We start from the raw sequence: 24761 nt of genomic DNA on the forward strand, positions 1-24761 counted from the left end.
CAGGCTCCTCTGTCCATGGAATTCTCCAGGCAAGAATAGTGAAGTGGGTTGCCATAACCTTCCCCAGGGGATCTTCCTGACCCAGGGATTGAACCCATGTCTCTCCTGCACTGGCAGGTGGATTCTTCACCCCTGAGCCACTAGGGAACCACATAGTAAAGTATTTTTCCTCTCTTATTCTTTCTGTATATAAAGGGTCAGTTAGTAATTTTAATTCAACAAATACTTATGTTTATTTATTCTACAAATATATATTTACTTACATTGAGTGCCTTCTATGAGCAAAGTACTGTGGTAAGCTCAATTGATGATTTAAAATAAAAAAGTGAGAATGAAGCCTTTTCTTCAAGTACCTTATCATTTTGTAGACTAACTTCATTGTGGTGCAGGGGCCCTGAATTCTGAGGGACATGAGAACTCTTTCTTCTCTGGGCTATCAAGGAAAGTTTTCATGGCAAAGCCATATTTGGCTTTTTTTTTTTTTTTTTTTTAATGTTCCTGTAATTTTGTACATGCTGGTCTCTGGCCTAAAAAGCCATTTCCAGTTCATATTCATTTTTCAAATTCCTGCTCAGGCATGACATCCTCTAGGAAGCTTTTCCCAACCTACCAGAAAAGGTTAATACTTCTGTCTCTGAACTACTTGAACATATATCTAGTTTGTCTCTTATTCCACTACAAGTTTACCTATCAGTCCCAACAGAAGAATCTGAGTTCTTAGAGGGCAAGAAACATATCTTAAATATCCTCAAATGTTCCTTCCTACACTGACATTTGACCTGTGATATAATGCCATCCACAATCTGCTGTTCCCAGCTCAAGGCCACTCTGATTGGCATTCTCTCTGCCCCAGGCAAACGGGTTGTCTTTCGCTTCTTTGAGATTTCCATAGTTTCTCTTCTCTTGGTCCTCAGCATGCTGTTTTCATATTTCAGAACCCTTACCCTCACTTCTCACTTGGTAGATCCTTTTTATCCTTTGGTGCTTAGATTAATGGCTTTTCCTCTGGGAGACTGGCTCTGACCCTATTAATGAGGTAAGCTTTTTCTAGTGTATGACTCAGTAATGCTCTGCTTCCCCTTTTGTAACTGTTTTCACATTTCGTCAGTATTTTCACACTGTACTGCCATACTGTTAACTCTGTGAGTACAGGGACCACTGACCTCCTACTGTGTCCACCATGTATGAAAGTGAAAACAAAGTGAAAATCACTAAGTCGTGTCTGACTGCGACCCCATGGACTGTAGCCTGCCAGGCTCTGTCCATGTAATTCTCCAGGCCAGAGTCCTGGAGTGGGTAGCCATTCCCTTCTCCAGGGGATCTTCCCAACCCAGGGATCAAACCCAGGTCTCCCACATTGCAGGCAGATTCTTTACCAGCACAGCTGCTCACTAAATTTATATTGAATGAATGAGTGGAGGAGGATTGTTATTAGTTTATCATGAGACTAGGGAAGGGACAGAATTCAGTCTGAAAAAAATGAGGAAATAACTAGTGTTCAGGGTTATTCAGTTTGCTATAGTTGACATAATACATTTGTATGTGTCTTTGCTAGCTAGGCTCTGGTTCGGTCAAACCTTAAATATTAGGTTAAAGAATTTGGAAATTCTTCTTGAAATGTTTAGAGGCATTCATAATGAATGCTGGGTAGGAAAAAGACAAAATTAGAATGGAACTTAAAAAGAAATTAATCTTGCGGAGATAAGTAGAATAGCAGCCAGGAGTGTGGAGGCAATAAGAAAGCATTAGCAATGGTCAGAGTCATTCACTCTCTAGGTTGTGACCCACCAGTGAGTCAGGAAATCAATACAGTGAGAGATATAACCAAAGTTTTAAAACAGTATCAGGGTAAATTGCTCTTAGGAAGAGAAAGTGTTATTTCGTAGGGATATGGTCTCAGTCATAAACACATATACATGTGTTTTTGTATTAGATCAAGATGTCAAATATTTCTCTTATAAGACAGTTTTAGAAAGTTGCAAAAACACTAGTGTAGGTGATAGGTTCAGTTCAGTTCAGTCTCTCAGTCATGTCCGACTCTCTGCGATCCCAGAGAGTAACCTTACATGGTCATCTGAGTTAAATTCACCCATTCCAGTCCATTTGAGTTTGCTGATTCCTAGAATGTCGACATTCACTCTTGCCATCTCTTGTTTGACCACTTCCAATTTGCCTTGATTCATGGACCTGACATTCCAGGTTCCTATGCAATATTGCTCTTTACAGCATCGGACCTTGCTTCTATCACCAGTCACATCCACAGCTCGGTATTGTTTTTGCTTTGGCTCCATCCCTTCATTCTTTCTGGAGTTATTTCTCCACTGATCTCCAGTAGCATATTGGGCACCTACCGACCTGAGGAGTTCCTCTTTCAGTATCCTATCATTTTGCCTTTTCATACTGTTCATGGGGTTCTCAGGCAAGAATACTGAAGTAGTTTGCCATTCCCTTCTCCAGTGGACCACATTCTGTCAGACCTCTCCACCATGACCCGCCCATCTTGGGTGGCCCCACAGGCATGGCTTAGTTTCATTGAGTTAGACAAGGCTGTGGTCCTAGTGTGATTAGATTGACTAGTTTTATGTGATTATGGTTTCAGTGTGTCTTCCCTCTGATGCCCTCTTGCAACACCTACTGTCTTACTTGGGTTTCTCTTACCTTGGACGAGGAGTATCTCCTCACTGCCGCCCTTCCTGACCTTCAACGTGGGATAGCTCCTCTAGGCCCTCCTGGGCCCATGCAGCCACCACTCCTTGGACACAGGGTTGGTCCTCCCGGCCGCTGCCCCTGGCCATTATATCTACTATGGCTCCCATGTAGCCATCATGGTCAACAAAAGAGTCCATAATGCAGTACTTGGATGCAATCTCAAAAACAACAGAATGATCTCTGTTCGTTTCCAAGGCAAACCATTCAATATCACAGTAATTCAAGTCTATGCCCCAACCAGTGACGCTGAAGAAGCTGAAGTTAAACGGTTCTATTAAGACCTACAAGACCTTTTAGAACTAACACCCAAAAAAGATGTCCTTTTCATTATAGGGGACTGGAATGCAAAAGTAGGAAGTCAAGAAACACCTGGAGTAACAGGCAAATTTGGCGTTGGATGCACTGATCATAGCAAACACCCTCTTCCAACAACACAAGAGAAGACTCTACACATGGACATCACCAGATGGTCAACACAGAAATCAGATTGATTATGTTCTTTGCAGTCAAAGATAGAGAAGCTCTATACAGTCAACAAAAACAAGACCAGGAGCTGACTGTGGCTCAGATCATGAACTCCTTATTACCAAATTCAGACTTAAATTGAAGAAAGTAGGGAAAACCACTAGACCATTCAGGTATGACCTAAATCAAATCCCTTATGATTATACAGTGGAAGTGAGAAATAGATTTAAGGGCCTAGATCTGATAGCTAGAGTGCCTGATGAACTATGGAATGAGGTTTGTAACACTGTACAGGAGACAGGGATCAAGACCATCCCCATGGAAAAGAAATGCAGAAAAGCAAAATGGCTTTCTGGGGAGGCCTTACAAGTAGCTGTGAAAAGAAGAGAAGCGAAAAGCAAAGGAGAAAAGGAAAGATATAAGCATCTGAATGCAGAGTTCCAAAGAAGCAAAAAGAGATAACAAAGCCTTCCTCAGCCATCAATGCAAAGAAATAGAGGAAAACAACAAAATGGGAAAGACTAGAGATCTCTTAAAGAAAATTAGAGATACCAAGGGAACATTTCATACAAAGATATGCTCGATAAAGGACAGAAATGGTATGGACCTTACAGAAGCAGAAGATATTAAGAGGAGGTGGCAAGAATACACAGAAGAACTGTACAAAAAAGATCTTTACGACCCAGATAATCACAGTGATGTGATCACTGACCTAGAGCCAGACATCCTGGAATGTGAAGTCAAGTGGGCCTTAGAAAGCATCACTACAAACAGAGCTAGTGGAGGTGATGGAATTCCAGTTGAGCTATTTCAAATCCTGAAAGATGATGCTGTGAAAGTGCTGCACTCAATATGCCAGCAAATTTGGAAAAGTCAGCAGTGGCCACAGGACTGGAAAAGGGCACTTTTCATTCCAATCCCAAAGAAAGGCAATGCCAAAGAATGCTTAAACTACCGCACAATTGTACTCATCTCACATACTAGTAAAGTAATGCTCAAAATTCTCCAAGCCAGGCTTCAGCAATACATGAACCGTGAACTTCCTGATATTCAAGCTGGTTTTAGAAAAGGCAGAGGAACCAGAGATCAAATTGCCAACATCCACTGGATCATAGAAAAAGCAAGAGAGTTCCAGAAAAACATCTATTTCTGCTTTATTGACTATGCCAAAGCCTTTGACTGTGTGGATCACAATAAACTGTGGAAAATTCTGAAAGAGATGGGAATACCAGACCACCTGACCTGCCTCTTGAGAAATCTGTATGCAGGTCAGGAAGCAACAGTTAGAACTGGACGTGGACAACAGACTGGTTCCAAATAGGAAACGGAGTACGTCAAGGCTGTATATTGTCACCCTGCTTATTTAACTTATATGCAGAGTACATCATGAGAAACGCTGGACTGGAAGAAGCACAAGCTGGAATCAAGATTGCCGGGAGAAATATCAATAACCTCAGATATGCAGATGACACCACCCTTATGGCAGAAAGTGAAGAGGAACTCAAAAGCCTCTTGATGAAAGTGAAAGAGGAGAGTGAAAAAGTTGGCTTAAAGCTCAACATTCAGAAAATGAATATCATAGCATCAGGTCCCATCACGTCATGGGAAATAGATGGGGAAAGAGTGGAAATAGTGTCAGACTTTATTTTTTGGGGTTCCAAAATCACTGCAGATGGTGACTGCAGCCATGAAATTAAAAGACGCTTACTCCTTGGAAGAAAAGTTATGACCAACCTAGATAGCATATTCAAAAGCAGAGACATTACTTTGCCAAAAAAGGTCCATCTAGTCAAGGCTATGGTTTTTCCTGTGGTCATGTATGGATGTGAGAGTTGGACTGTGAAGAAGGCTGAGCGCCAAAGAATTGATGCTTTTGAACTGTGGTGTTGGAGAAGACTCTTGAGAGTCCCTTGGACTGCAAGGAGATCCAACCAGTCCATTCTGAAGGAGATCATCCCTGCGATTTCTTTGGAAGGAATGATGCTGAAGCTGAAACTCCAGTACTTTGACCACCTCATATGAAGAGTTGACTCATTGGAAAAGACTCTGATGCTGAGAGGGATTGGGGGCAGGAGGAGAAGGGGACGACAGAGGATGAGATGGCTGGATGGCATCACTGACTCAATGGACATGAGTCTGAGTGAACTCCGGGAGTTGGTGATGGACAGGGAGGCCTGGCGTGCTGCGATTCATGGAGTCGAAAAGAGTTAGACAGGACTGAGCGACTGAACTGAACTGAACCTTACATGAAGATAGAGACAAGTGACACATTTATTCTCTTCATTCTTGAGCATAGTTTTTCCTCTGTGATCATCAAGTTGTCTCATTTGTTTCTCTGTAAAGTTTAATACGCTTGATGTACTTAGTCTTTCATCATTGGCTTTCAAGGCCTTGGAAGGTGCTATTAGAATTCGTTCTTGGAACTCTACTAGTTTGCACATGATGTATCACATGTGGCTTCCTTCTTCACAACTGAACAAGTTTTCCATTTTCAAAAATGACTTTTCTTTAGTCACAACCTTTGTAAGACTGAGTAGATAGCATTCTGCATCTCAGCCATAGTTTATCTTAGAGACTGAAGCTGTTTGCTCCTTTTTGTCTTCCTCCAGCATCTCTCAGTGGTCCATGTATGCTTTAAGTGGAAATGCAGTTCTATGTGATTTACATGAATTACCGAATCTAACCCTCACAATAACCCTGTGAGGTAATAACATTATTTTCCCCATTTTTCTTACATGGAAACTGTAGTACAGAGATTAAACATTTCACATAAGGCTGTGTATCTGTTTAGTGGGTCTCTGGGATCCTATTCTAAATGGTCTACTTTCCAGAGTCCCCATTCTGTAAAAAAAAATATTAAGACTTTTATTAATTGAACCAAAACCCAAGATATCGGGGTTAATCCAACTCTTAGGAAGAATAAAAAAGACATTCCCTGGTGGCTTAGCTGATAAAGAATCCACCTGCAGTGCAGGATACTTGGGTTCGATCCCTGAGTTGGGAAGATCCCCCGGAGATGAGAGTGGCTACTCGCTCCAGTATTCTGGCCTGGAGAATTCCATGGGCTGGATAGTCCATGGGGTCACAAAGAGTCAGACACGACTGAGTGACTTTCATTAACTCAATCAGGTTATAGGCCCTAAAAGACAACAGCAGTAACTACACCAAATATTAATAAGACTAAGAGGCTTTTTGGAAATGGACAATTTTCTGAAATGCTTGCTGAACTCTTTGTTAAACACAGTGTATATTACTGGTTTTATGAGGGAGTTTAGATAGCCTTGCCAAGTGAAAAAAGTCAAAAGGGCTGGGTCGGCCCAGCGGGAGCCCTGGCAGATAAGGAAGGCTGAAGATTCAGCAAAGAAGGGCAGCCAGCAGATGATAGAGGTCCCCCGGATGCTTCCCCAGGTTTTTTGTGGCTTTCCTCTCTCAGGCAGCAGAAATCCTCTTGTGCTCCAGAACACTATCCACAGGCTTGATTTTCATATGGTTGAAAATGAGAGGGGAACCGGTCAAATAAGAATGCCGCTCATGAAGGCTGGCGTTGAGCAAGCAGAGTGAGGACCCCACAGAGTCTTTGATGAGATGGGCTGTTGGTGAAGCACTTCCCATAAAGTGATAGTGGATTCAGGATATGGTTCCAGGTGGCCTTGGAGATTTGTCCATAGAGGATAATGAGCAATACAGGCGGGACGTAGAAGGCCCCACAGATGGAATAGATAATGTAAGAGATCAGAGAAGTACTCACCAGGCAAGCTGATATTTCTTCTTGAGCTTTTAGCCTGCTGCCACAAGAATGAAGGGATGGAAATGTGGATGAAAATGGCCCAGATGATGGCAAGCATGGCACCGCATGGCCCACTGTCTGCTGTTTACTGTATTCCAGGGTGTCAGTGATGGCCCAGTACCAGGATGGAGGCTATGCAGCATGTGATGTCAGAAGATGACCAGATGTCACACAGGAGTTGGCCAAAGCTCCAGGGGTGGGTGGTTGTATATGTGATGCTGATGAACATGACCAAAATAGAAACTAAGAAGTCAGTCGTGGCCAAGGAGCCAATGAAATAGTTGGCAGGGATGTAGAACTTCCTGGTCTTGGAGATGGTAGTGAGTACAAAGGCATTGGTAAAGAAGACAGCCAGAGAAATCTTAGGGTCCCTCTTCCCTAAGTCCCTGGAGTTTCTGTGGCATTTGGGGATCTCTTGGGAGCCGCCTGCAGAATGCCTCCACTGACTGGTTTGAGGGGCCATTCTAGGAGACTCTCTCTTTCCACAGACTTTCACACATACAGCTTCTTATTTCATAGTTGTCCAGCTCACAAAATAAAGTCATCCTTCTGTTTCACACTGGAGGCAGTCAGCCATCAGAACAGACCAAGTGAAAAGACCTCAAAACTCAAATATTTAAGAAACACTAAGGTGATTGCCAACCAGATTCTGCATTCTTAATTGTTATTTCTGTGAATTATCTAGAGTTGAGGTTTAGTAATGTGGATATCATCAAATATCACAGGGTTAAGGAGATTAAGAAATAATTTAGCTTAAGTGTTTTGTGACCCATCTCATAGGTTGTTGTGGCAGTTAAATAAGATTACACGTGTACTTCTTAGCATAGATCTTACCTCATGACATTGTAAAGGGTAGCTCTGAATGTTATTGTTATAGTGGTAGATTTTAGAAATCATTACAACCTCTCATTTTAGAATTCAAGGCTTGGAGAAGTTAAGTCGTACCACATGGATCCAGAAGTAGTTGGTCCCTGAGAGAAGAATGAATGCAGGCCTTCCCCACTCATTGCTCTGTCTATTGCCAGACTAATTTTGAAAGAGAAAACAAGAACGCCAGTCTCATTTTTTAAGATTATAATGTCTGTACACATGCTTTAAAATATACCAGAACCTGGTTCAAGGCTAAATGGAGAACTGAAAAGCACTTGTGAATCTAATCAATTTTAGTTATTATTATTCATTCTCTGTTTAATGGTGAGTTTTTCCTCTTCATTTTTTCTTAAACCATAGCTCTTTATCCTTGTGACAGGTTCCAGCCGGCAAGAATTTAACCTGATTGTAACCTTGAGAAATTGGATTATATAGTAGCCTGAAAATCTTGCTTGTTACTTACTTGAGTCCAGGTTTAAAATGCCAAAAAGAAATTAAAACTGGAGTCTTCTGAGTCTGCTTAATTCAATACATTTAGACACAAAAATCCAGTATTTAAGGGCAATGTTGATATTTCAAGAGAGTCAATTTTTTAAAAGTTAATAAAAGAAGTGCCCTTCTGAGCCAGTGATGGATTAGAATCATGTAAGAATAGCGTGCTAAAGGTTTGTGGTGGCTGGTGCTAGGCAGGCATGTAGCATTTACTTTCTTTCAGTGAAACCAGCTGAGGTAAAAAGAAAAAAGGATCTTATACTTTGATGAGACATTAAAAAATGGTTGAGCATGCTCACAGCTGCGTCTCAGTGGTTTTATGTAAATTAAGCTGTGGCAAAGCGTCTGTTTTCTAATGTTTCTATGATCAAAGGATACACAAAATAGCTCTACAGTAAACACAAACAGCTTAACAACATATAAAGTATTCACACAGTATAAAGCTTTTTTGGGGGTGAGGGGAGGGAGTGATCATGTGGATATGTATTCCTTCCTATTTAAAGAATTTTTATGAACAGCATTGTAATATGGTTATTATAATTTTCTGTTTTATTACATTAGCTACCCCTGTTCAAAAATCATTAATTATAGAAGACTGCTCTTAAATGACTAAGGCAGTGTTTTCTAATCTTTTTAATATTGAAAGCTCTCTTAAATTTTCTCCCACCCAATCCCATTTTTTGAAAAAGTTGTTCAGCCACATAGTCTGTGTATCTTAGGAAGTAATTTGTTTTCTCTTTTCTAGTTAAATAATATGTGTGTGTATCACTGTTGTATGAACTTCTGAACAGAAAGAGATAACCACACATGAATGTTACCACACCCAGTTGATACAATTTCAACTAAAAGCAAAGAAACCTGACAGTTTATCTGTCCTAAATAGTCTTAAAGGTAAATGTTTCATTTCTCCTCAATTTTTTAAAAATATTCATAAATTACAGGCCCTGATAACCTTTTTTTTTTTTTTTTTGCATTTTTGGGACCTTAGAATAACATTTGATAGGAGAACTATCAAATAAGTTCTACACTTTGACTTTAGTGGTCAACAGCAGCATTGTCCAATAGAAATATAATTCAAACCACAAATGTAATTTTAAAGGTTTTAGTAGCCATATTTTTTAAAATGGAAAAAAACAGGTGAAGTATTTATCCTTTAAATTTTTATTGGAGTGTAGTTGATTTACAGTGTTGTGTTAGTTTCAGGGAACAGCAAAGTGAATCAGTTAAACATACACATACGTATATGTATATATACACACTCTTTTTTAAAAAATTTATTTTTAATTGAAAGATAATTGCTTTACAGTGTTGTATACACTCTTTTTTTAAGGCTCTTTTCCCGTATAGTCTGTTACAGACTGTTAAGTAGAGTTCCCTGTTCTACACAGTAGGTTCTAATTATTAGTTATCTATTTCATATGTGCTGGTATGTATATGTCAATCTCTATCTCCCAGTTTATCCCTCCCCCTCTTATCCCCTGATAACCATAAGTTTGTTTTCGACTTCAGTGACTCTATTTCTGCTTTGTAAATAAGTTCATTTTTACACTTATTCCGCATATAATCAATACCATACGATCTTTGTTTTTCTTTGTCTGACTTCACTTAGTATGACAATCTCTAGGTCTGTCCATGTTGCTGCAGATGGCACGATTTTGTTCTTTTTTATGACTAAGTAATATTCCGTTGTCTGTGTGTACCACATTTTCTTTACCTTTCCTTTGGTGATAGACATTTAAGTTGCTTCCATGTCCTGGCTATTATAAATAGCACTGTATTGAACATTGAGGTGCTTGTATCTTTTCAAATTATGGTTTTTTTCTTGGGATATGCCTTAGAGTGGGATTGCTGGTTCTATTTTTAGTTTTTAAAGGCTCCTCTATATTGTTTTTCATGGGGTTTTACCAGTTTACATTCCCACCAACAGTGTAGGTAGGTTCCTTTTTCTCCATACCTTCTCCAGCATTTGTTATTTGTAAATTTTTTGATGGTGGCCATTCTGTTGTGCTGCAGTCCATGGGGTTGCAAAAGTCTATGGGGTTGCAAAGATTAGGACATGACTTAGTGACTGAACAACAACATTCTGACCAATGTGAGGTGATACTTAATTGTAGTTTTGATTTGCATTTCTCTAATAACTAGTGTTGTGAGCATCTCTTCATGTGCTTTTTGGCCATCTATAATGTCTTCTTCGGATAAATGTCTATTTCAATCTTCTGCTTACTTTTTGGATTGAATTGTTTGTTTTTTTAATATTGAGCTGCATGAACTGTTTGTATATTTTGAGATTAATCCCTTGTCAGTTGGAAGTTATTTTTAAAAATATAGTTAACTCAGTATATTGAAAATCCTGTCAACATGAAGTCAATATAAAACTTGAGAATCGAGCAAAAAGGGATTCCATTAAACATACTAGGAACTCTGGCAATTCAATAAGAAAAAACCCACATAATCAATGGAAAAAATAGAGAAGAGACCTGAGCAGTACAGAGCAGAATATACAAATGACCAATAACCATGTAAAAATATACTTAACTTCGTTAGTAATTTTGACAACACAAAACCACAGCACAAAGGAGAGCTGGGCACAGCATCAGAAAGAATAAGAACAGACTAGAATGCAGTTTGCACCTCTGCAAGTTTCTGTCCCCACCTCTGACCACAGGGAACCTTTAGAGGGTAAGGTTTCCAAATGTCATGCCACTTTACTTTTGGTGAAATTTAATCAGGAGCCATACAAGGAAGGAATTCTGGGAAATACAGTTCCCAGTACAAACAGCTTGACAATGGAACAATCCAACACAACCAGATACTGCTGCTGCTGCTGCTAAGTCGCTTCAGTCGTGTCCGACTCTGTGCAACCCCATAGACGGCAGCCCACCAGGCTCCCCCGTCCCTGGGATTCTCCAGGCAAGAACACTGGAGTGGGTTGCCATTTCCTTCTCCAATGCGTGAAAGTGAAGTCGCTCAGTCGTGTCCGACTCTCAGCGACCCCATGGACTGCAGCCCACCAGGCTTCTCCATCCATGGGATTTTCCAGGCAAGAGTACTGGAGTGGGGTGCCATTGCCTTCTCCGAACGAGATACTAGTGTATACTTACTCTACCTGCCCAAATGAAAGAAGCCTGTTGATATCAAATGTTGGTGAAGCTGTGGCACGCAACTGGTACTGTGTGAAAATGTAAATTGGTTCACTGCTGGTGGGAGTATAAATTGGTAGAACTTTATTGGAAAACTGGCTTTTTTTTAAGTTAAATATGCATAACCTAATACCCAGCAAAAAAAAAAAAAAAAAGTATTAAAACATTAGTAGAAGCACTGTCTAATAATAGCCAAAATCTGGAAACAGCACAGATGATCCAATGAGAAAATGAATAACTGTGATATAGTCATCATGGAATCTTAGGACTCCATGCAAATGAACTGCAGATGTATGTGATTTAGCTGCATGCATCATACAGACACAAAGGAATGTATTGCATGATTACATTCATATCAAGTTCAAAACTAGACAAAATTTATGGTGTTAGAAATCAGGCTTTTAGTTTATACCTTTGGCAACTTGTTTTGGAGAGTATAGAGGGAGACTTCTAGGGTGCTGGCTAGACTTTATTAACAGCGTCATGGTAACATGGGCCTACTTTATGATAAGTCCAGTCATGCACTTATGATTTGTGTGCTTTCTGTGTGTATTCATGATATACTTCAATGAAAAAAGGTTAAAGAATAACTTGTAAACTTTAGAACATTATTAACATATTTTACATTCTTTTACTTGTACTAAGTCTTTGGTTTCCAGCGTGTGTTTTATACTTACAGCACATCCCGAATCAGACTAGCCACATTTCAAGCGCTTAGCAGCCACATGTGGACTAGTGGCTACCCTATGAGACATTAAGGGTCTAGAACCCCACCATTCCAGAGCTTCTCTGGGTTTAGATTTTTCTTTCAGTTCTTTCTTTGGAATGTCATGTGGAAAGAATAAGGGATTATTCTTCCTGAAGACCTCATATTAATTTTACTGCTACCTCTCTCTTTATGGAATATTTTCTATTTAAAACAGATGGTTGGTTTTGTGTGCAGGTTCACAAGATGACCAGTAAACCATCATTTTGGATATTTGTTCTTACTGCTTTCTTGGCTGCTCTTCACATGACCACCTTTTTTTTAAAAGTAGGCGTTTTATTGATGTCTGATATACATATGAAAAGGACATGTATTGTAGGTATATATTGCTCAGTGCATTTTTGCAGAGTGAACACACCCATTGTTTGTGTTCAAGAAACAGAACATCACCCATACTCCAGAAGCTTCTGCCTTGTGCCACCTCCTGATCACTGCCCTCAAAGCAGAACCCAAATTATAACACCATTGGTTAGTTTTACGTGTCTTTGAACTTTATATAAAGGGAATAATAAGTATATACTTTCCTGTGGCTTCTTTTGCTTCCAGTTCTGTTTGAGAGAGTCACTTACGCTGTGGACTGTGGCTGAAGTTCGTTCTTTCTCATTGCCGTGTAGCATTCCATTGTATGTTAGTCACTCAGTCGTGTCTGACTCTTTTCGATCCCATGGACTGTAGTCTGCCAGGCTCCTCTGTCCATGGGATTTCCCAGGCAAGAATACTAGAGTGGGTTGCCATTTCCTTCTCCAGGGGTTATTCCCGACCCAAGGATTGAACCTGGGTCTCCCACATTGCAGGCAGATTCTGTATCATCTGAGCCACCGGGGAAGCCCTTTCCATTATATGAATATACCACAATTTATTTCTCCATTTTATTGTTAATGGACATTTAGGTAGCTTTTCATTCTTGGATAATTAGTTATGAACACTTTTATGCATGTCTTTTGGTGACTGTTATGTTCACATTTTTAACATATAACAGAGTGGAAATACTGCGCCACAGTATAGGCATACATCAATTTAAGTAGATAACTACCAGTTCCTCACAATGGTGCACCACTTTGCACTCAGCTGAAGCTACGAGTTTCAGTTATCGTATGTCATCATCAACATTTGATATTTGGCTTTTTAACTTTTTATAGGCAAGGGGGTTGTTGTAGTCATAAGGACCTTTTTCTGTTCTAATCAGGTCTTAAGCATAAATGCATGGTATTGTGATTCTAATTTGCATTTCCCTGATGATGATTAAAATTGAATACTTTTCCTTGTGTTCGTTTGTTTTTGATTATCTTTTTTTTATGAAGTGCCTTTTAAGTCTCTTGCTTATTTCTCTATTGTATTTTCTTATTTTTTCTTATTGATTTGCAGGAGTTCTTTATATATTCTAGATAAAAGTCCTTTGTTATATATGTATATTATAGCTGCTATCTCTTGCTCTATAGGTGGCCTTTTTACTCTAATTATATCTTCTGATAAGTTATTAATTGTAATGTAGTCCAGTTTAACAAAACATTTTCATTTATGTTTAGGGCTTCTTTGTGTCCTGCTAAAAAAATCTTTCCCTGCATCCAAGGTTTTAAGTATATTCTGCTGTCTTCTTCCAAATATGTTATTGTTTTATCTTTCATATTAGCTCTACAGTCCATCTGGAATTACTTTTTGTGCATGGTATGAGATAGAGGGTTAAGATTTCTTGGATGTTATATGGATGTCCGATTAACATTGCAGCACTGTGTCATCTCCATTATAAATTAGTGACTTTAATTTATGAGTCTGCTCTTGGCTGTGTGTTCTATTCCATTACTATACAGCTTTTTTTTTTTTAAGAAATGTGGTATCTGTGTGGAAAGTTTTTAATTGAGGAAATTCTAGAGTTAAGAGGAATTACTTTGTTCAAAATAACTTAGGAAGCAGTATTAGGCATTAGTCCTTTAACTAGATGAAGAATATCAGTAATAGAACCAAGCTTAGGTATCACAATCTTTTACATAAAGGGTTATCTCTAAATTGTTTTGATGGTACGTCTTTATGAATAAGTGATGTTTGAAAGTATATATAATTATATATATACACATATATGGAGGTAGATTCTGTTATATATACTACATAGAGATATAAATTATATAAATATGTTATATGTACCTATATATAGATTCTATAAGGTATGCTATATATAGGCAACATTCTAAATTCTATATATTATTTCCATTGTAACACACAAAAAAGTTGGGATTAAAAGGAAATCATAAGGAAGAAATAGAAACTCTAGTAGTTTCTTCTAACACCTTTCTGTCAGCCAATATGGGCTGGATTATGTGTACTAACACGGAGAAGGCAATGGCACCCCACTCCAGTACTTTGCCTGGAAAATCCCATGGACAGAGGAGCCTGGTAGGCTGCAGTCCATGGGGTCACTAAGAGTCGGACACGACTGAGTGACTTCACTTTCACTTTTCACTTTCATGCATCCGAGAAGGAAATGGCAACCCACTCCAGTGTTCTTGCCTGGAGAATCCAAGGGACGGGGGAGCCTGGTGGCTGCCGTGTATGGGGTCACACAGAGTCGGACACGACTGAAGGGACTTAGCAGCAGCATGTATACTAACAACTGTCAAATTTCAGTGGCTTAAAACAACATGAGTTTATTTTTCTCATGCTACAAGTCCATTACAGTTTGGCTTTAACACTCGTCTGCATTTTTCTTACTCTGGCACCCAGACAGATTGAGCAGCCACTTTATGGAAGCTTGCTTGTCCCAGGAACAGAGGGAAACATAATGGGGAATTAGCAATTAAAGTCTCTGCCTAGATGTGACACATGTCACTTCAGTTCACATTTCATTGCCAGAACAAGATACATGTCCTCACCTAATTCAAAGAAGAAAAATGCTAACTTTGTGCCCAGGAGAAAAATCCTGTGAAGAAAAGAACTGTGCAGGGGAAAAACTAGAGTATTTTCAGATCAGTTCAGTCGCTCAGGCTTATGCGACTCTTTTCGACCCCATGAACTGCAGCACGCCAGGCCTCCCTGTCCATCACCAACTCCTGGACTTTACTCAGACTCATGTCCATTAAGTCGGTGATGCCATCCAACCATCTCATCCTCTGTCATGCCCTTCTCCTCCTGCCTTCAATCTTTCCCAGCATCAGGGTCTTTTCAAATGAGTCAGTTCTTCGCATCAGGTGGCCAAAGTATTGGAGTTTCAGCTTCAGCATCAGTCCTTCCAATGAATAGTCAGGACTGATTTCTTTTAGGATGGACTGGTTGAGTCTCCTTGAAGTCCAAGGGACTCTCAAGAGTCTTCTCCAACACCACAGTTCAAAAGCATCAATTCTTCAGTGCTAAGCTTTCTTTATAGTCCAACTCTCACATCCATACATGACTACTGGAAAAACCATGGCTTTGACTAGACAGGCCTTTGTTGGCAAAGCAACGTCTCTGCTTTTTAATATGCTATCTAGGTTGGTCGTAAGTTTTCTTACAAGGAGCAAGCGTCTTTTAATTTCATGGCTGCAATCACCATCTACAGTGACTTTCGGTTCAGTTCAGTTCAGTCGCTCAGTCATGACCGACTCTTTGTGACCCCATGAATTGCAGCACGCCAGGCCTCCCTGTCCATCACCAACTCCTGGAGTTCACTCAAACTTACATCCATCGAGTCGGTGATGCCATCCAGCCATCTCATCCTCTGTCGTCCCCTCTTTCTCCTGCCCTCAATCCCTACCAGCATCAGAGTCTTTTCCAATGAATCAACTCTTGGCATGAAGTGGCCAAAGTACTGGAGTTTCAGCTTTAGCATCATTCCTTCCAAAAAACACCCAGGACTGATCTCCTTCAGAATGGACTGGATGGATCTCCTTGCAGTCCAAAGGACTCTCAAGAGTCTTCTCCAACACCACAGTTCAAAATCATCAATTCTTCAGCGCTCAGCTTTCTTCACAGTCCAACTCTCACATCCATACATGACCACTGGAAAAACCATAGCCTTGACTAGATGGATCTTTGTTGGCAAAGTAATGTCTCTGCTTTTGAATATGCTATCTAGGTTGGTCATAACTTTCCTTCCAAGGAGTAAGCATCTTTTAATTTCATGGCTGCAATCACCATCTGAAGTGATTTTGGAGCCCCCAAAAATAAAGTCTGACACTGTTTCCCCATCTATTTTCCATGAAGTGATGGGACCAGATGCCATGATCTTAGTTTTCTGAATGTTGAGTGTTAAGCCAACTTTTTCTCTCTCCTCTTTTACTGTCATCGAGAGGCTCTTTAGTTCTTCTTCACTTTCTGCCATAAGGGTGGTGTCATCTGCACATCTGAAGTTATTGGTATTTTTTCTGGCAATCTTGATTCCAGCTGGTGCTTCATCCAGCCCAACATTTCCCATGACGTACTCTGCATATAAGTTAAATAAGCAGGGTGACAATATACAGCCTTGACGTACTCCTTTCCAAATTTGGAACCAGTCTTTTGTTCCATGTTCAGTTCTAACTGTTGCTTCTAGGTGGTCTGATATTCCCATACTTTCAGAATTTTCCACAATTTGTGGTGACCCACACAGTCAAAGGCTTTAACATAGTCAATAAAGTAGAAGTAGATGTTTTTCTGGAACTCTCTTGCTTTTGCATTGATCCAACAGATATTGGCACTTTGATCTCTGCTTCTTCTGCTTTTTCTAAATCCAGCTTGAACATCTGGAAGTTCATAGTTCACCTACTGTTGAAGCCCAGCTTGGAGAATTTTGAGCATTACTTTACTAGTGTGTGAGATGAGTGCAATTGTGCAGTCATTTGAACATTCTTTGGCATTGCCTTTCTTTGGAATTGGAATGAAAACTGACCATTTCCCCTCCTGTGGCCACTGAGTTTTCCTAATTTGCTGGCATATTGAGTGCAACACTTTCACAGCATCATCTTTCAGGATTTAAAATAGCTCAACTGGAATTCCATCACCTCCACTAGCTTTGTTCGTAGTGATACTTCCTAAGACCCACTTGACTTCACATTCCAGAATATCTGGCTCTAGGTGAGTGATCGCACCATTGTGATTATCTGGGTCATGAAGATCTTTTTTGTATAGTTCTGTGTATTCTTACCACTTCTTAATATCTTCTGCTTCTTTTAGGTTCATACCATGTTCTGTCCTTTATTGTGCTCATCTTTGCATGAAAAGTTCCCTTGGTATCTCTGATTTTCTTGAAGAGATCTCTAGTCTTCCCCATTCTATTGTTTTCCTCTATTTCTTTGCATTGATCACTGAGGAAGGCATTCTTATCTCTCCTTGCTATTCTTTGGAACTTTGCATTCAGATGCTTATATCTTTCCTTTTCTCCTTGGCCTTTCACTAAAAACTGTCACCTCTGAAATGACAGATTTCAGAGCATACATTTACTGGATTTGTGTTTGTCAAAGAAATAAACAAACAAAGAAAAATCCTTTTAGTTTTTCTATTCCATGTCATTTTTAAAACCCTTCAGTCTTGAGAAATGAGTCTCCTGCAGTTATAAGCATAGCAGTCTCTCTTGCTTAAACTCTTCAGTGGCATCTCTGCACTCATACAGCCTACATACCTAACATGGCCTGCAGCCCCTACCTTTCAAGCCTCATCTCCCACCACTCATCCCATACCTCAGCCGTACTGCCTTTCAGTTCCTTGAAGTAGACATGCTTCTACTTCTTTTTTGAGTGTATTTCCTCACTTTTCCTTGTTTTTAACCTGCTTACTCTTTAACTGTTGGATCAATGTATCAAACATTTCCCCCCCATCGCTTCTCGGCCTTTTGGCTAAGATCAAGCGTAGTATCAAACATTTCCCCACACTGTGACTCCTGTAGTAGAGTCCTCTCTTCTCTACAGTCTTCTAATACTCTGTACTTTGCTTCTAGAGAAACTGTTCTAGTTTTTAAAATCAATTTATGCACTAATTATTCAATCTGTTTCTCCAGTTAGCGTACAAGCTTCAAGTCTGTTTTGCTCACTACTGTGTGCTGCTTCTTGTGTTTAGCCTCGTTATTGGCATATAATAGCATAACATTAAATCCTGAGTTAGATTACAGTTTTATGTCTGTGACATTTATGTAGTCTATACAGGGAATGTCTGAGACATTTATACAGTCCATAGCAAACGATTTTCTAATAAGTTAATCACAGACAAACTGCAAATATACTCTTGCTCCATGTCTCTATATCTTGGAAAGCCTAAGAGGTTCCAGAGAAGGAATACATTTCACATTCTCTCCGAATTAGAATATACCCTTCTTTAAATTTTCATGATGCAATTTTCTTTCTTCTCCTTCTTGAGTGATAATTTTATTTATATTATTTTTATAAATATATATAATTTTATTTATATAAAATTTCATTTTATAAAAGTATGTAACTTTATTTATATTTATGAAAACCTTACAGTTAGGGGATATATACATTCAACATAAATGATATAAGACAGCTCAAGTAGTGAGTGTATTATGTAGACATAGTGAATAAAATAAGCTGTGTGATATTTAGCTGGGTTTTCCTTAGCTTTCTGAAGATGGCACTGAATTACCAAAACATGGTATGATTTATTTTTTGTGACACTTTCCATCAGCAAAAGGGCATGTAATGCATGGAAAATGCTTACCTGCAAATTTATATCCCTCACTATTTGTCTTCATTTACATATGTCGTAGGAAACTTTACTCTTTCCTGTTTCTCTTTTCAGAAAGAATAACACATTTGATCACCTTCTTGTTGATATATTTAATTGTGGACTATCAGCGCTATTCTTCATTTAAAATGCAAATGTTCTAATAGAGATATCTCCCATAATGATGAGTGTATTGGCAGGATTGGTGGGATGATATGGACATTGTTACCTATAAGCCTCTGATAGTTGTTTTCTGCATTTTTACTCTAGAAGACAACCAGGCTTTCTATAAATGAGGAGTAAGATTAAAAGGATCATAAATAGATCCTGTCTGTTTATTCAGCTAATGTTTATGAAATATCTCTTTTGAAGCTGGGGAAACTCAGAAAGAAATGAATACTTTGTATATAGCTTTAAGTTTTTGTTTTAAATAATAACATTTTGATAAGAGCTGAGTTTCAGTCTTTTGCTAATTGTGTCAGTTTTCTCACCTATGGAAAGGATATGCTAACAACCCATCTCATAAAGTTCTATAAAGAGACAGTAAGATAGTGCATATATAGCCCTTGGTCCTGGCTTCCCTGGTGGCTCAGACGGTAAAGCATCTGCCCACAATGGGGGAGACCCGGGTTCGATTCCTGGGTCGGGAAGATCCCCTGGAGAAGGAAATGGCACCCCACTCTAGTACTCTTGCCTGGAAAATCCCATAGATGGAGGATCCTGATAGGCTACAGTCTGTGGGGTCACAAAGAGTCAGACACGACTGAGCGACTTCACCTCACTTCATACAGCCCTTATCCCAGGGCCTGACCTAGAATAAGTACTCAGTATATGTTGCCGGGAATGATTGAAGGCAGAAGGAGAAGAGGGCATCAGAGGCTGAGATGGCTAGATGACATCACTGATACAATGAACATGAACTTGGGCAAACTTTGGGAGATGGTGAGGGACAGGAAGGCCTGGCATGCTGCAGTCCATGGGGTCACAAAAAGTTGGACACGATCAGGAGACTGAACAACAACATTTCTTAGCTGTTTTCTACTGTGAGGCTTTGTCCACAGTTAGCCTCTTAACTGTGTCTTTTCTTTTGTTGCTTCCTGCTTATTTTTTCCATGTTGACCTCAAAGTAAAATTCTGAAACAGATCTGACTGTGTATCACTGCCTCTTCAGTGCCATCTCTGTTGTTTCAAAAATGAAATCTCAAATACATGGATAGCATTTGTCACCTTAGCATCTGACCTCGACCTTTCTACCAAACTAACTTCTGCCTTTTCCCCTTTACTGGACTGCAGCCAAAATAGGCCCTACAAATCAAAATTCACTGCCTTGGCTTCTGCCCTTTTCTTCTGCCTAGAATTCCTGCTGTAGGCCTCAACCCCTCTTCTTACACTCAACCTGAAGAACCAGTTCTCTGTGGGAAACCCAGAGATCCATCCCTCTTATTCTTCCAAAACAGAATTTTTGATCCCCATCATTTATAATTTTTTAGCACTTATCTCATTATTTGAGTTAATGGCATCTGTCTTGCCCTCCCACTAGCTTGAGTTGCTTGAGAGCAGAGACCATTATTTATTCATCATAGTATCTCTGAAACCTAGTAGGCACGCAGTAGAAGCTTGTTGAAATAACGGATTGAAATTCAGTTTAATTTTGTTTTGATTTCAATGTGTCTTTATTATTCTAGGTTCTGGGCCTTGTCCAAAATATGAGTGTTTTCCAGTGTCCAAAGTGTAAACACAAAACTCATATTTTTGGTGCTGATGGTGCAAGGAGACTAGCACGGACCCTTGATCTTGATATTCTAGGTAAGACCACCGGATATTCATTTGCAAAGGAAATAGCATGGTGATGAAGATCATCTCAGAATGGTGAAATGCTTTTGGCTTTGTGTTTTGAATTAAGTTAGTATAGCGCACTTCTCTGTGTTAACCTTTTTTTGGCTTTTTATGATACTTCACTAGTGGAACACATTTTGAATAGGAGGTTTGTTCTGCCAATTATAACTCTTGCTATAGATGAAAACTGCCCATAACCTGAATTTGCAAAGAAAGTTTTGTGGTTTGAGTACTCTGATTTGAAGTCCACATTTTAAATAATGGTCATCAGTTTGTTTGCTAAGTTGGGAAGACATCTCTTAGTATAAGCAGAAAGTGAAGGTGAAAGTCGCTCAGTGTCTGACTCTTTGTGACCCCATGGACTATATACAGCCCATGGAATTCTCTAGGCCAGAATCCTTGAGCAAGTAGCTGTTCCCTTCTCCAGGGGATTTTCCCAACCCAGGGATCAAACCCAGGTCTCCTGCATTGCAGGTGGACTCTTGTGGACTGAGCCACAAGGGGAGCCCAAGAATACCGGAGTGGGTAGCCTATCCCTTCTCTAGTGGATTTTCCCGACCCAAAATTGAAACAGGGTCGCCTGCATTGTAGGCAGATTCTTTACCAACTGAGCAGACGTATACAGAAATACCTATTTCATATGTTGTGGCAATCTTTGGAAGTGTCAGTTCTTGATGTGCGTGAAGAAATGCCTTCCTCATCAGTTCTGAATGTATAAGTCCTCTGCTCTAGAAAAAATGCTATTTACTGTTTTCTGTAATCTTTTTATGCTGTGTCTATGAAGTATGGCTCCTGAAACTCACCTTGTCTATACTGTTCATGTTACTGAACTGAAGAATTAATTAGTAATTGAAGGAGAAGTAAAATCATATGTTAAAGGAGCAAAACACAGATTTTATTTTTTATTTTTTAATTTTTATTTATTTATTTATTATTATTATTCTTTTTTACTTTACATTATTGTATTGTAGAACATTTCATCCCAAAACAATGAATTTCAACTTTTTCTCAAGCACACATGGAACCTTCTCCAGGATAGATGTGGGGAAAACACAGATTTTAGATAAAATATTTTTTTTTTAAAATCCACAAGCAACTTAATGGACTTTTTAGGGAACATGTTTTGATATTCTGCATATGAGTTTCTATTCTGGGTAAAGGCAGATGTTAGCTGCTAAATAATGCAGTCATAGAGTGAATTATCAGTTTTAGGTAATTAGCAATTAATATTCCTTAGAGATCAAGGAATTAAAAACATTCTTTATTATAATTAGTTTTCTAAAAGTTGATGTTAAATGTATTATTGTTTTTATGCATTTGTACTATAGCAGCTACCACAGTACCAGGTGAATACTAATGATATATTTTGATACATTTTTATAATTAAAGATACTAATTTTATTCTGCAACTGTTTCTCATTTAACTAACCTAGGAAGTTCAGTTTCCCAAATCTGCATAATAACAGCAGATTGACATTCACTTATATGTAAAGTAAATGTGTAATTACAATGGCATTATTGAATTATGCTGACAGTATTATAATTCCCTAATTTATGAATGGGTGGTATGATTTTCTAAGTCACTTATTTAGAATTTGAAACACATCTCCTAGAGAAACCTACATATGGAAGTTACATTTTAACCAACAGCTCACAAATGTATGCATGCATGCTGAGTCTCCTCAGTCAAGTCTGACTCTTTGTGCCCCTATGAACTGTAGCCCACCTATGGACTGTAGCCTGCCAGGCTCCTGTCCATGGGATTCCCCAGGTAAGAATATTGGAGTTGCCATGTTGCCAATGGCAACTGCAGTATTGGAGCTGCCAATATTGGAGGGTTGCCATGCCCACTTCCAGGGGATCTTCCCGACCCAGGGATCGAACCTGCATCTCATGTCTCCCTCATTGACAGACGGGTTCTTTACTACTTGAACCACCTGGGAAGCCCTGCAAATCAAATGTATAGTTACCCTAAAAATGTATCAGAAACACTGATTACTGATCAGAGAAACTCGGCTAGTGCGATAGACTGTTGTATCTCAAACTCTTTCGGGAAAACTAATTTAGAGTTCTAATGTAGAGCACATCTGCTCCCTTTAATGTGATCATGGGGCCCAGAGGGCTCTCGCATGAACTGAAACAGGGGTTCTGATGATGAAGAGGTTGGAATTGGGAACAAGGAACTGAAATCAGGAACTCTCACAGCTGTGACCTCCTGGGTGGGTGACACCCCCAGGACTCTTATTTGTCCTTTACTGACTCTCTTGCTGCCTCTTATTTTCATCTAGGGAGCTGTGTTTCAAATGGTTATTTGGTAAAATGGCTCTTCAGAATTTTATCCACATTCAGCTTGTGGTGGTGGTTGTTAGTCACTCAGTCATGTCTGACTCTTTGCGACCCTATAGCCTTCCAGGCTCCTCTGTCCATGGGATTTCCCAGGCAAGAATACTAGAGTGGATTGTTATTTCATTCTTCAGGGGATCTTGGCAACCCAGGGATCGAGCCTACTTGGGAGGTGGATTCTTTTTCTTTTTTTAAATTATTTATTTTAATTGGAGGATAATTAATTTACAATATTGTGATGGTTTTTGCCATACATCAACATGATTGGGCCACAGTTGTACATATCTCCCCCTAATCCTGAACTCCCCTCCCAACCTCCCTCCCCACCCTATCCCTCTGGGCAGGTGGATTCTTTACCACCGAGCCACCTGGAAAGCCTGTATTCAGCTATAGGGACAGTTTATACATAGTAATTCGGAGAAGGCAGTGGCAACCCACTTCACCACTCTTGCCTGGAGAATCCCATGGATGGAGGAGCCTGGTAGGCTGCAGTCCATGGGGTCACTAAGAGTTAGACACGACTGAGCGACTTCACTTTCACTTTTCAGTTTCATGCATTGGAGAAAGAAATGGCAACCCACTCCAGTGTTCTTGCCTGGAGAATCCCAGGGACAGAGGAGCCTGTTGGGCTGCCTTCTATGGGGTCGAACAGAGTTGGACACGACTGAGCGACTTAGCAGCAGCAGCAGCATACATAGTAATTAAGGTCTCAGATCATGTCACAGAAACCTCTTTAACTTATGTCTCTGAAATGTGCTTCCTTCAGCCCTAGCCCTTCAAAAATACTTTTCAAGGCCAGACTGAACCTCAGCAACTCTCACTACGTTCACCCCATTTAAATTTTCTCTGTGCACAGCTGTTAGTCCACTGCTGCTCTCACTGTGCCATCTACTTTCTCACAAGGTTTTCCTCATCTTATTCTCCTCTTCTGCGGATTGTGAGTCTCTGGAGGGCAGAAATGATGTCACTAGCTGACTCATTGGAAAAGACTCTGATGCTGGGAAAGATTGGGGAGGAAAAGGGGGTGACAGAATGAGATGGCTGGATGGCATCACCAACGCAATGGACTTGCATTTGAACAAACTCTGGGAGATAGTGAAGGATAGGGAAACCTGGCGTGCTGCAGTTCATAGGGTCATAAAGAGTCAGACACGACAAGCACTGAACAACAACAATGAACAAGCTGGCTATATAATGGAGACGATTTTACTGTTTTGTTCTGACACTGTGGTGGGAATGAAAGCATTCAAGATTCTTTACTATATACTGGCAGTTCATAAATCAAGAGAGAAAACTTTTTGGGTTTCTAAATATTTTCTGTAACATATCTTCCCCTGCTTCCCACATGACAGCTTCCTATAGTCCAAAGTTGATCTATAGAATAGACATCAAATGTACTGAAAAACTAGCCTTTACGTGGTTATTGAAATATTCATGCATTTTTGTCTATTGAACACTTAGAAAAGAGAGTTGGCTAAGATCTCAAAATATGCTGATAAGAGGCACATGACATATCTGTTACTCCGTACTTCATAATATAAATTGTGGTAGCTTTGTAACTTTGTAACACATTCTTCTTCTGCATTGTTTACACTGAATGACATGGTACTGAATGAATATTTTATGTAAAACACACATACATACATGTTTCGATAACCTTTGCATGGACTTTAAAGTGGTTCTAAGAATGCTGAGCAGCATGAAAGTCAACTCTTCTACTGCATTTACTGCA

General features: G+C 39.6%; 1 protein-coding gene and 1 pseudogene across 4 annotated transcripts in view; one reads left to right on the plus strand and one right to left on the minus strand.

Moving 5' to 3' along the window:
* The window catches only part of NUBPL (nucleotide binding protein like), a 408788-nt gene that overhangs the window by 208730 nt on the left and 175297 nt on the right, over positions 1–24761 (plus strand). For all 4 annotated transcript variants that reach the window (XM_027520975.1, XM_027520977.1, XM_027520976.1 and 1 more), the window contains exon 9: positions 20536–20656. In XM_027520975.1, coding sequence (XP_027376776.1) covers positions 20536–20656 — 121 coding nt within the window. The remainder of the gene's footprint in view (positions 1–20535; positions 20657–24761) is intronic.
* On the minus strand, positions 6355–8039 carry LOC113879484 (annotated as a pseudogene).

This window comes from Bos indicus x Bos taurus, chromosome 21, assembly GCF_003369695.1.
Source record: "Bos indicus x Bos taurus breed Angus x Brahman F1 hybrid chromosome 21, Bos_hybrid_MaternalHap_v2.0, whole genome shotgun sequence".
In the NCBI taxonomy this organism is placed as follows: domain Eukaryota; kingdom Metazoa; phylum Chordata; class Mammalia; order Artiodactyla; family Bovidae; genus Bos; species Bos indicus x Bos taurus.